This window comes from Ambystoma mexicanum, chromosome 10, assembly GCF_040938575.1.
Source record: "Ambystoma mexicanum isolate Mex_15411 chromosome 10, UKY_AmexF1_1, whole genome shotgun sequence".
NCBI classification, from domain to species: domain Eukaryota; kingdom Metazoa; phylum Chordata; class Amphibia; order Caudata; family Ambystomatidae; genus Ambystoma; species Ambystoma mexicanum.
This window is the reverse complement of record NC_090932.1, coordinates 255,865,708-255,879,067: the sequence shown is the minus strand read 5'-3', so window position 1 is coordinate 255,879,067 and position 13,360 is coordinate 255,865,708. Positions and strand designations below refer to the sequence as shown.

The 13,360-nt window shown below is 45.4% G+C and overlaps 1 protein-coding gene across 17 annotated transcripts in view; it reads right to left on the bottom strand.

The window, feature by feature from the left end:
- LOC138491330 (E3 ubiquitin-protein ligase TRIM15-like) overlaps positions 1 to 13,360 on the bottom strand; it is a 362,853-nt gene that overhangs the window by 22,490 nt on the left and 327,003 nt on the right. For all 17 annotated transcript variants that reach the window (XM_069617789.1, XM_069617794.1, XM_069617791.1 and 14 more), the window contains one exon: positions 13,194 to 13,214. In XM_069617789.1, the coding sequence (XP_069473890.1) occupies positions 13,194 to 13,214 (21 nt within the window). The remainder of the gene's footprint in view (positions 1 to 13,193; positions 13,215 to 13,360) is intronic.

Below are 13,360 nucleotides of genomic sequence, written 5' to 3'. Positions count from 1 at the left end.
GTTCTGGGGACTCATTCACCCATGCATTCCCTACGCCGGCCACAAGTTCTTTTTCCCTGTTCTTGTCAACATGGTAAGAGCATCCTTCCACATAGACAGTGGGCATTCGCTCACACTTGTCTTCTTCAAAGACCTTGTTGGGGGAATTGAGGTATGCCTCCATGTTGTCCTTGATTTTTAGACTTTCGTCCTCGAGACAGTTTTCTCTGGCACAATCATGCAGGTCAGCCAGATCGTGTGCGAGGGGACTCTTCTTGTTTTGGCCATATCTGACCTCCACAGGAATGCCTTGCATTGACAGAATCCAGGAAGTAATTTGGGAATTACTCACATTTCCGGCCCGGATTCTGTCACTTTGGAGATATTGCAGAGGCTGGTGTGGAGTCTCCACTATGATGTCTTCCCCCTGGATAAACGGGCGGTAATTCTTCAATGCCCACACTGTTGTCAGGAGTGCCTTCTCACAGTTGTTGAATTTTTCCTCCACAGAGGATAAAGTTTTACTCGCATAGGATATTACTTTATTGACCTTGTCATGCTTTTGGTATAATACTGCAGTCAAGCATGTATTAGAGAACCCTGTCTCCCCCTGGATCTGGGCCAGCCCTTGGTCAATGTAGGGAAGAGGCCATCGGGAAGTATTGACCCGTTTGTTGAGCTTCATAAGGTCGGCGCTGAGTCTCCACTGGACGTTTGGCATCGAAATCCCCAGCACCAGATTATTGAAAGTGCTGTGGACTGGACGGATTATCCCCCGGGACTCAAGGTTCTTAATTATTTCAGTAAGGGGCTCCATGGATGCGAGAGGCAAGCGATATTGCTTCACAAACACCGGAGTCATGCAAGGGTCCGTGGGAATTGTTGTTGTGTGGATGTCGGTGCGACCACAGTCATATGGGTCCACCGCAAAGAGATCCTGAGAATCCAAGAAAAATTGTTTCAACTTTTGCTTCTGTTCCAGAGTCTCACAGGCATCCGCTAGGTTGACTCTCTCTTCAACCATCTGCCTGAAGCCTGGAAAGACTTCTGGTTTTGCTATCTAAGCGGCCACCTCCAGCTGGGTGGAGAAGTCCCTGGTCAAAGTGCTGATTTGGACTGGTGGCTTCAGGTGGGAAAGGCAGCCCTCATGGACCTGGAAAATCACCTCATCCCTCCTGAAGTCACAAGTCACATCTTCCTTACCATAAGGGCAGGAAGTGTACACCAGAAAGTTCCCCCCATGCCAGGTGAAGATCCTGTCTGGTGTTGTGTTGTCATCACTGTCAGGGTCAAAGCAGTCCTTGGGGATTGGTCCTAACAGTTCATTACCTAGATCAATGGAAAAATGTAAGTCATCAACCGCCATTCCAATAATGGTTCCTGCGGCTATAGTGATACTCTTTAAGTCGCTGTTATCCACCCCTATTGGAATGGTGTCGTGTTCTATTCTAGTCGTGTTGGGTTTACCCCCAACCCTTGCTGTTGAAGAGAAGCATTTAGATGAATATAAGCATCAGGGTTTTTAAACTTCTGTCCTCTTTTAACTTTCACTTCCAGGGAGAATTGTCAGGTCCTTTCTGGGATGGTGACTTCCTCTTCAATCTGAATTTCAACTGCATAAGGTAGCAATTGAGCTAACCTAAATGCTTTCTCTGGATCATCAAAACCCATGGGATTATCCACTAATCGGGACCAAGCCTTGAAGTTTATTGGGTCCAAACTAATGGCAAAGCGATTGAGAATGTCACTGCCTAAATAAAAGGTGGCAGTGACGTCTCGCACGACCCAACAATCATGGACTATGCTCTTGTTGCCAATGGAGATTTTGAGCATACACCTGCTTGGCAGGAGATGTTTGGAATTGGATGTTTCCAGATCCATTTCCTATTTGTCTACCAGTATGAATGTGGGAATGGCTGGATCTTTTGGGAGTTGGTGGAACATGGCTCCGCTGATGAAGCTCTTACCGCTGTTCACACACACTCGGGCGAGAACAGAGTCCTTCTCTTCATTTAACTGAACAGGGATTAACAACTGCTCTCCAATTTGCTGAATATCAGCCAGGCTCAGAGCTGATTTCACGTCTTTCTGAACTATAGGAGTGGGAATGTCTGATTGTGTATTGGTAAAGAATTTCAGAGTATTTCTTTCCAGTGTGGAATACCACCTTAAACTGGAAGGACAGATGATTTTCAGAAATAGAGAGGACCCCCCATCACCAGTCTGTTGTCCTACTGCTATTATTGTCACGTCTGGAATTTGGTTGTTCTGGAAGTGAAATTCTACTTGGTCAGATTTTTGTTCAACCATGTGGCATGTGCTATTTAAACTAACATGGTTGACACTCTGTTTTAACTTTATTGGTCAGCTAGTCTGGGTCCAGAGGACCTTGTTTACGCAATTTATTAGGGGTGACAACCTTCTCAGGAGGTCATTCCCTAGTAAACAAGAGGTGCCCTCTGGAGTCACTACTATGACCGGGTGTTTCACCTTGTGTTACCCCATTTTAATGTCCAAATCCGCAGTCCCCTCAACGAGAATTTCCTTCCCGTCAAAGTTCTGAAGTTGTCCAGGAAGAGGGGTGAGAGGAATTTGGTATTTCTCCCCCCTCCCTGAATTCAGTTCATCAAAGGCCTTTTTGGACAGAAGGGTAGCTTAGGATCCAGTGTCCACCAGTGCCAAAATTGTACCCTGCCCCTGTACTTGAACCGGGGAATAGTATCTTCCCTCCTTCTCTGCAAGGGGGCATAGATAATGCACATTTTTGGACAACTGGTGGGCTAATTCTCTGGTTTTGGACATGAAAAGAGAAGAGATTTGGGCAGAATTCTGTGGGGAGTCTTGGGAATCTGAAAGAAAAAGTTGGCAACTAGAGATAGAAGAAGTTTTGAGTTCCCCCCACTTTTTGGAGGCAGTCACCAGGATGGGTTTGAACCAGGGGATTTTGATGTTGTTGGTTCTGGGATGGGATGATGGGTGGCGCTAGATCAGTCCCCACATCTACCCAGTCTGGATTTGAATCCCTTGGGACCCATTTTTCTTTGGGAGGAGTTCCCCCATCTCTGAAGTAGAAGATCCTTTTCCCAGGGTCCTCTGAGGATCCCTCTCCCTCAACTTGGAAGATCTGTATCTCCTCCACAAAATGGGTCTGTTTGGGTCCTTTGTTTCTCCTACCCCCTCTCTGCTCCTTGGGTGGCAGACTTTCAGGGGTAGGAGATTTTGTTTCTGGTTCCTGGGTTTCCAGGGGCTGTTTACAAGTGGGGAAGGAAGCTTCCTCCAAGGCTTTACACCCCCCTGCCCCTTATGCCTCCTCCCTAGGAACAAGTGAGTTGTCGGGGTGCTGCCCCCATCATTGTTCTGGAGCACCAGGTCCAGAGTTTGGGGGCAATCTGCGCCGGTTCTGCTGAGCCCTCAGCATGCAACCCAGATCCTGTGCCATGTTTTGGACCTCGCGCTCAAGCTGTGAAACCCGCTCAGGCTGATACAGGGTTCTGTTTTCTCCCCTGGGCTGATCCCGGGAAGGGTAGCTATCCCTTCTCTGGTAGTACCCCGGGTTGGGAAGATTTGGGAACCCCTCCACCCTTGGCCTCCCCTCTCTCGGATTAGGTGGTCTGGGCTCAGGGAAGTGGGGAAAGAAGGATGGATGATTTTGGGGTTGGAAATTTTGTGGATACCTGGGGAAAAAGTTCTGCCCAGGATTTGGTGAATTTCTGCCCTCCTGTGGGAAGTTAGGAGGGAAGTTCCCTGGGTTAGGTGCTTGGTTTGATCCCCCCCTTGGGCTGGAGGAGTCCACACATAACCCAGGATGGGTTGGTTTCCCTTGTAGCAGGGACTTACATAGTCAGGGGAGTGAGGGACCCCATTTGTGGGACTGCCTCCTTGACTCCCTGTCTGTGAATGGCCGGAGGGCCTTCTGGGCTTAGAATTATTCTGTGCAGGCAATTTTTTAGGCCCACCATCTCCAAATCTAAAATGGGGGTAAACTTTACCTCTGCCACCTTAGCAGCGGCAGGTGTGCTAGTCGGTTTGGGGCTTTTCTGAGCATTATTTTTATTTTGTATGGGCTTCTGCACCTCAGAGATTCGGGTGGCCTGTTCAATGACCCAGTCTAGTGACCTTTTCTCATTAAAATCTCTCACTAGCTGGGTCATGATGTATTTGGGTAAGGCATGGAAAAACGTATTTATAAATTCTTTACTGTCCGTGCGCACCCTTTTGGTAGTCTGCGCAAAGGCACGCTTCAACTCCTGCACAAATTCTTGTGGGGCCTGATCCTCCCCACATTGTAAATTGTAGGCTGCCTTGCGAGCCTCTTGGGGATTTCTGTGAAAAGAAAAGTGCTTTATGATGGCCGCCCTGTAGGTGGACCATCTTGAATGGTTTTGGTCCTCCAGCCCCGCAAAGAAACTGGAGTATTCTGGGGAGAATGTCCATTTGACATACTGAATGCAGCTACTGCTGTCTTTCAAATGGAAAGTCTCCATCATTTGCTCAAAGAGCTCTAAGTGTTCCCACACAGAATACGTGGCGTTTTTGTGATAAGGTGTGATGACACTCCTTATTGCCTTAATCTGTTTTAAGGAGTCCTTAAGCAAGGCCCTTTTTGCCTTATTGGCCTTCTTGGTTCGGGTAACCCTGGTCCATTCGTCCTCTGACTCAGAGGCACTGCTTCCAGAGGTGCCTGTCTGATCTTCCAGGTTTTCCCGGATTCGGCGAGCCTGGGAATGGCTGGCAGAATGTGGGGACCTAGTCTCTTGTGTCCTGGGACGCTCAGAGGAGTCTTCAGATTCCTCCTTGCTGCCAGGATTTGATGGGTACGCCCCCCCACTGACCTACCTGGGCAGAGGTTTTCAGGATGCCCTTAGTGGGCCTACTCTCCTGGGGTACCCAACTAAACTTCACAGTACTTGGGTGCCCATACCCAGATGCCCACCCATCCATGCCTGGGAGGTACTGGTCCATGAGTCCCATATTTCTGACTGGATAGTAATCTGCCATCCCTGTGGCCCTGGGCTCATGTGCGCCAGGGGACATGGGGGTGGCAGAGTCCAGTGACTGGGGGAGATGAAGGCCTCTGGTACTAGGGCTCCTGAGGTTATGCTCAGGTGTTTCCCTTTCCCAGCAAACCTCATATCTATCAGCCCCTGCTCCGTGTTGCCATGCAAGAGCGTGTGCTTTCAGTTCCTCAATCAAGGCCTTACTAGACTCTATCAGTCTCTCCTGCATGGCTACCTGTTGCTGGATCCTATCATTGTGCTGACAGAGAGCCTCATTTTCTCTCTGTGCTTCCTGGTTGGTCCTGGAGTACTGGGCCAGTCTTTGCTGCAGGAGGGTTACCTCATGGGTCCCGACCCTACTGGCCTGCTCCTTTCTTGCCAGAGCATCTTCCACCCTCCTGGTGTGCTCTAACAAGTTTTGATGCTCTTTTTGGAGGTCACCCAGTCGTTGGAGGGCCAGGTGATTTTCTTCCAGCTTCCCTTTTAAGTGGCAGACTTCATGGCCTAAGGTATCCCTTTCCTGAGTAAGAGCCTGCCTCTGTGCCGCTAGGTCGTCCCTCTGCCTTCGAAGGGCACCAGCTTTCTGGGGCTCTTCCACAATTCTGCCTGGGTGTCCAGGTCTTTCAGGAATAATTTTTTGCTCTCTGCCTTTTCTCTATCTAGGTGGTTTTGCAGGGTGACTACCTGCTCTTCGCATACCCTATTGAAATCCAGTTGTTGCTCCAGCTTTTTCTGGCTCTGCAGTAGGGAGTCCAAACCTTCTTGATACTCCTTCTGCAAGGCCAGAATTCTGGTATCCTGGTCTGCCCTTTCCTGTTGCAGGATACCCATGTCTTCTTTGATTTTAATGATGTACTGCCTACTTTCGTTTTCTGACTCCTGGCTCCTCTGCAGCCTCTGCTCAGAAGAGTCCAGATTAGATTGGGCCTTCTCTAATGCCATCAGTTGCCTACTTGCCAGATCTTGGCCTTCAGCACATTTGTCCTGTATGGCTCCCATATATAAATATAAATATGCTGCTATGCTGACAATCTTGTGCTCATTCTTGGCCTTAGGGGCCATGTATAGTTCACTCAGGGCCATGTGTAAGGGACCCTGATCTCTCCATTTATCTGACCCAGTTGCAGTGACCTGTTGTGTGATCGCCTGCAACCACACATTCTGGTCTTGCTCAGTCCACTCACCTCTCAGAAATAGCTTATGTAAGAGGTGCTCTCTAGCTATCTTGATATCTACCAATGTCGCCATTCTGGAAATTGATTTCGTTCCTGACTTACAGAAGTTTGTTATTTTATTTTGCAAAACAGACCGTTTCCTTAGAGCGTTCCCTTTTGAGGGGTGCTTTTACAATTTAACACAGCATAGTAGTCCAACAGGATTTATGTATCCTATCAGTTAGCACACTGTATTAAGCTGCACAAGTGGTAGTTCTAATCCAGAATCCCCGGCTACCGAGCCCCCAATTTGTTAGTGTCTTCAATTCAGCATTCCAACTAAATCAATGCTTAGTAGGGGATGCCCAATGGAAGCCCTTATCTATACATTTTTATGTCAAAGTTCTTTAAATCTGGATGATGAAACCTTATATAACGCCCGTCTCTTTGAATCACCCTGACCTCACTGAGCCAAGAAGTAGGTTTGTTTTGCAAATTAAAAGATTTATTTGAAGAATTAAACAATACATATCACACTTTTATGAACAAAATAATATTTGAATAGCACACTTATGAATATGGATGTAATCAACAATGGGTAATATTACAAAATTAACAATCTCTTTAATCACTTAGGAGTATGAATATGAAGTATACTGTAGCAGAGAATACTTTATGGGATTCAAGGAAATGCAATAATGGGAAAGAATGCAACACAGAAATAGACTTGATATAATTTCTATCAAAAGATAATATGGTCACTTTTTCCCCTGTGACTACTCACTCCCCCCCCTATGCAATATGAAGAGATGGAAGTGAGGGCACACAGGTTTCAGGAATACAATCAAGAAGCAGTTCAATTCCAGTTCCCCCAGCAAGCTTAGAGAAACAGGTATGATTTTAAAACAGGCAAAAATACTTTTGAATGTGATTGCAGTGAAAGTGAAAATATGCTAAACTGATTTTAATTCACTAAAGGATATTCAGAATAAGTGATAGTTACTTTGAATTGGTTCAGGTCAACACTAGCAATGATTTATTAATGATTATAAAATTGAAAACGAAATTCAGCACTGGAAAGCAAGAAACAGCTATTTTGACAGAAAATGAAATTGAGCCAAATTGCAATTTCCCGCACTTTTTCCACATGCGTAAATCGCGTTTACAAAAAAACTATATTGAATTGGAATCTCGTTTTGGGTTTGCTGGAAAGCTTAGGATCTTAGCTTCTAGGACATGCGGTTCAAACGTTAGAGATGTTTTTGTGAAGGTAGACTTTGCAGAAATGAGGTAAGAATTTCCAAATGACAGATCGCGCTTTATAGATTTGAAATCAACAGGATGGACACAAGATTCTATAATGCAGTTCTGAACAGGTTAAAATGAATGGAAGATGATTACTTTAAACTAAGAGATTGGTTATGGACAGTTCTAGACTAGATACTCACTCCTAGGCTTTGGAATAGAGTGGAATGGGCCCGTCGAGATCTGGTCAGGTGTGGACTTCACTCGCCACTGGACGGTCTCAGGCACTGGTTCTGCTCACAGCACGGCCTCTGGGCTGGGTCTGACGGGTTCTGGATACAGTGCTGCTTTCTGGGTCTGGATCTTGGTTCGAGCACAGGGTTCTTGGCTAGAATAGAACAACTCAGCCCGGCTGTTGAATGTGAGAATCAGGTTTGCAAATGATTCTGAAGCCTGCTGAAAAGGATTCAGCTTTTGGTTTAGGCCTCTCTGCTTCAAGGTTCTAGAGTTTGTGTTCTAGAGTTCTGGTCTCTGGATCTAGATCTGGAGTCTGGAGTCTCTGTCTGGATATTGTCTGGATCTGGTCTGGCAGAGTGCTTCACAGGAATCGGTGAGTAGTGGAAAAAAAGAGTGTCCTATCTTTCCTAAAAAGGCTCCATTTATGTGTTTCCAAAGTGGGTGGGTAGGCTGATTCTCTATGTCCAACCCTCTAAGGATTTGATAGGTTAGAGAATTCTCTGTCCCCTGACTGGAGAATGGATCAGCGTGTCATGAGGTGTCATCATGATGCTGCCATTTACCATCTAGGGAAGAAACTCCCCTTTGCTTTTACTTAGAAAATCCATTTTTCATAACAAACATATTTCCAAGGTGCACAACTTGTTCATAATACTTACACACATCACAAATTACTTAAGGTACATTCTTGTCCAGTTCTGATCTTCCTAATAGCTTTAGTTCCTAAATGACAACTTATTTGCGCTTTTGGAGAGTTTCCCAATATTGGTTCTGCACCAAATTTGGTTCATGCATGGAGATCCTGTCTGGGCATATTACTGTAAGTTCTTATGTTCATAGCAACAACACTGCAGATACAATATGAATACATTCTGGGGTTTGGTCTCAGAACATCACACAGCGTCCAGCTTAGTCTTAAATTGTGGGTGAATTTTTCATTTTAACCATCTCAAAGTTGTACATTTTTGTCAGCTTGGTACACTTTGTTATGAGCAATTTTCTAAAACATATATTTGATGGACCATCTGAATCCACAATGGTTTGTCTCCGCCCCTAGAGCTGGCTGACTCAGAGGTCACATGACCTGTCTCTCCCAGAGCAGTTGTTGACCAGTCACACCCAAATCAGCATATTCCTGTTCATCCTAAAGCCCCCATTGTCTTGACTGAGAGCAACATGCCAGGGTGCCTTGGCTAGTTCCTGTTCACACCAGTCTGTCAATCTCTTGGCCAAGGGCGGAAGGAAGCTTCTTTTGTCCAGGGAAAAGGTGTGGAATCTGTTTGATCCCAGTGTGGGAAACTTTTTAACTCTGCAACCAATGTCTACAATTTGTCTTTTCTTACAATATAACCCACATTTTCAATACATACATTAAACAATGTTTTCCTTCAAGTCATTTCAGAATATAGTTTTAAATTGTCTCCACCCCTTAGCAAGTCTTTCTTTGGCATAGTTTGGGGTTTCATGTTCAACTTTACAAAAAACTGGTTTTAAAATGCCGGCTTTCTGGTAGAGGTGAGCAACGGTACTACACCCATTTTTGACAGCTGTCTTTCCATCAGTATCTTGAACACCCAACAAGAAGGTTGGATCTTTTTGGTGGTTTTGTGAGCCATGATTTTAGCAATTTTTGACACCACATAAAAACGGATTTTTGAGACAGCTCTGTATTTCTTGGCAGTGATTTTGCTCTGTGAGCAGCCAAAGGATAGGTTTTGGCAGTGGCCTCCTGTGTTACCACTGACATAGGCACAAAGTAGATGGTGGCCTATTTTTCAGGTTTTCACCGCAAACTTTCTGGTGATTTCTGTCAAGCAGCATGCTTTCCGGCGGCCATTATGATGTTTCTGCTGCCAGTAATGCACAGTGATGTTGCAGGGCTTGGATTAGTGGGTTAATACATCCCACATTTGCAAACATAGGGACAATGGAAGGGGAGGGGGAGTTTCATGCATGGTATGAGAGGAACTGACATTCTTTCAAGTATCCACAACCTGTTCTTGTTGTGAGATCATTCTTCTTAAGACTACACCCACCCCTAATAACTGAGTGAATAATGTACTCTTTTACTGTCCGTCTTCAGAGACGCCCCTCTTTTGTGAGGAGATTGCAGGTATTCTAACTGAACAACTCCACGCTGGTGCTGTGGGACTTCAATAGGTGGTTACATTATCTGCAAGACCCGAAAGCACTTCACCTAGAACAGCCCTTTAGTGACAATTATTTTATTATACATAGCAGAGACCCAACCCATAAATTAGGTAATGTTCTGGATACAGTTGTAGCAAGAAATTTGATGCTCAGCCCAATCTGTGTTGATCCCTGAATTTGGCCCGACCATTTCTCATTGACTTTTACTATGACTCTCCCTTTTCCATTAGTTCAGAACGTTATGAACGGAACAGCTGCTACCATCCTCCCCATTCCCATAGACCCCTATGGGGGCTCAAATGGGAATGGGGATGTATTGGTTCTGGGTCCCGTGCAAGGTGAATTACCGGCCCACCGAGGTCGGAATAGCCCAGTAATTCCCCTTTCGCAGGACCCGGAGCCGGACCCGGGTTTGGGGGTAGCCATGCCGGTATAAACGGCATAGCTACCTCCAAGCTCGTAATTAGGCCCATGGTCTGACCAGAACTGTAATAAGGTAGATCAAATCATTGACCAAACAGCGACCCCAGAGTCAGATGGTCATCCCAGGGCTACATGAAATAATACAGACTTCTACCGGCTTTCAGATGAGGGCTTAGCTGTGCCATATGGCTATTTAGCCCATACATCATATATCACCCAGAACCCAAGTCAGGAACTATGTCTTGTCACTCAAGTGAAGGCAACAAACAGATAAAGGGCTGACTCTGAGATCTTCATTGTAGAGCCACATATCTGTTTCCTGAATGCCAGCTAAGAAAAACACCTGGCACAATGCTCCATCAGTGCGCGAGGCACCTACCTGTGAAATTCTTTCTGCTCACATAGAGCAGGAAGAAAGATTTATTTGTTTATTTGTATGGCTCCGGCAGCCCGCAGGCAGCAGGCAGCAGGCACAACATAAAGACAAGGGACAAACATGGAGTTACATATCAGACAGGGCACTTGGCACGCCAAGCAACAGGAGGGAACAGGTAAGCCTAAGTAGCAGTTCAATGGTTAAATTAATCTAAACAGACAGGTTTTTAGACTCTTTCTGAAAGATAAATGATTAGGCTCAAGTCTAAGGTTTAATGGTAGACTGTTCCAGGTGAGGGCTGCACCTGTTTGAAAAGCTCGACCTAAGCCATTTGCCTTCTTGTGTGGTCTGAACACAATCTGTCCCAAATTTTCTGATCTATATATCGGACGATCTTTGATTTTAGGTATTCCAGTGCTTTTACATACAGGCATTTGTGGACTAGTGTCATAGATTTAAAGAGGACTCTGTCTTCTACTTTGAGCCAGTGTCGCTCCCTCCTAGCTTCACTGATGTGCTTGGTCCTAGATTTCTGTTCAATAATTCTCACTGCGCTGTTGTGAATGAGTTGGTATCTGTCCAGTGATTCTTTACTGGCCCCAAGCAGGAGTGCATTGCCACAGTCCAGGCGTGATAGTATGCTTGTAAAATTCACGGAGAAAACAAGCTTCCCTGCTGGAAAGATCCACCTTCCAGGTTCAGCTGTTTCTACAAGCTGTTTCTCTTGAACAGTTGCAAAACTTGACCCTCATTCCAATGTTTTAATTTTGCATGGGCCCCCAGACTGTCACCTGCCTGCTGCCCTCTCTTACTGCACTACCGTAGTCACCACCCATAATTCTCTTGCCTGCCTTCATCACTTGGCTACTCTATTGCGAGTGGCGGTACCTCCTCTCCTTGCTCCCCTTCCCACTGGCTCTCACTCTAATCTGAAATCACCCAAACCTTTGAATGATCACTTTTTGTGCCCCTCATTGTCATCTTTCAACCTCGTCCCCCATTTCTGGAGTACCGTGAAGTAATCTTGTATTGCAGGCAGTGTGGCGCAAAACAACAACAAATAAATATATAAATACAACTAATTGACCTGCTTTCAACATAAGCAAAACACACTTCCAAAGAATGAGCCTCTTCCCAAATACACACGGCAGCTGCTCTTCAACCAGGTCCTCAAATCTCACATTCCACCCATGTTCCATTTGCTAAGATCATGGGAGGGATCATGCCCTCCGAACTCGTAGGAGTCCCACATCCAAAAACTGGCGATGCCTGCTGCTTCCTTGCCCAAAAGCTGATAAAATATCTCTCGTTCTTACCCTTTTCTACTCTAGCCAGCTACACAAGTAGTTTTCTGACCCCCGCCCCAAACAAAATGGCCACAACTCACTAGGAATACAGAGGATAGACCTATGAACTCTTCCATTCAGATGTTAAAGCACGTGGCAATGAGTTCAGCATCTGATTTAAAATGTGGGCCTTTCGATCACGCCATCTCTACATCATCTCCTTCAGCTCCACATCAGCTCTGCTTAAATGAAAACCCTACTACATCCAGCATGCCACCCTCCAAACGATGAAACTCTCAACTGCACATCTAGGTAACCATCCTCAAAAGCAACCCCATATGATTCGGGGAAAATCGATTGCATCTGCGTCCCACGGACCGCACCCACCTCCACAGCGCCCATTTCAGGGTTCCCAACCTGCATCTTGAACATGCTTGTGCCGCAAGCATTCCTCAAACTATAAATCTATGTGTTCCTTTGCGCTGGATGTCCAGCCCTACACAAATATTCACAATAAAAACCGACTGAGGAGCTCAACCCCTATCTCTTACCAGAACTCCCTGCCCACCAAGCATGCAACTTATTATGACTTTCCTTTATAATTAGCTTTACAGAATGTCACTATCCAAATGTCAAATAAGTGAAGTAACCGGAAAATGAATAAAGGAAGTCTACCATGCACAGGGCTTCATTACAAGTTTGGTGAAGTGGTAAGAATAGTGGTGGTAATTCCGTTACTTCAATTTTTTTGCGGTAACAGAATTACCACCGTTTTTACTGCACTGCCGAATTCCAAGTTTGGAGGAAAAGTGGATAATTCACCTCCGGCAAAGAGGTGACGGTAAATCCTCCACTTTTCCTCCAAAAATCGTAGGAATTACTGCTTGTGGTAATTCTGACAGAATGCCCATGCAGGGCTATGGACATCAAAAATGGGGATTTACATTGCCTTACCACCACTTGTAATCCCACAGTAAATCAATGGCATCAAGTGGTGTTAAAAGTAATCGGATTACGTGGTATTTTGACAGATTTACTGCCGAAATACTGCAAGACTCTTAATGAGGCCCACAATCTTAGGGTCTGCCACATTCACATTCCATTACACATGTAGAGTCATAAATGAGGGCACAATCTGTGGATTGTTTGGTGCAATACTCAAATCAACATGACTAGGTAAGACACTGCCTCAATGAAAAAAGCTTTAACAAGGGGGTCAGGCACGTATGTTGTTTACGTTAAGGAATGTGATTGAAATGTGCACTATTAGCTGTTCTAATCCTAGCGAGCGTTCCGAATATGAAATAAAACATGTGGAAGTCATGCTTTCACAACAAGCCCTTACCTTGGTAATTCTCGACATTATCTGCAAACAAAGGAAAAAAAGAATGTTAGCCTTGGCAATTGACATAGAAAATTGACCAGGAGCAAGGTGATTGCGAAAACAACCTTCATTTTGGTAACCAGCATTGTCGGGTCCATTTTACACATCTTGTAAAAATCATCTCATAC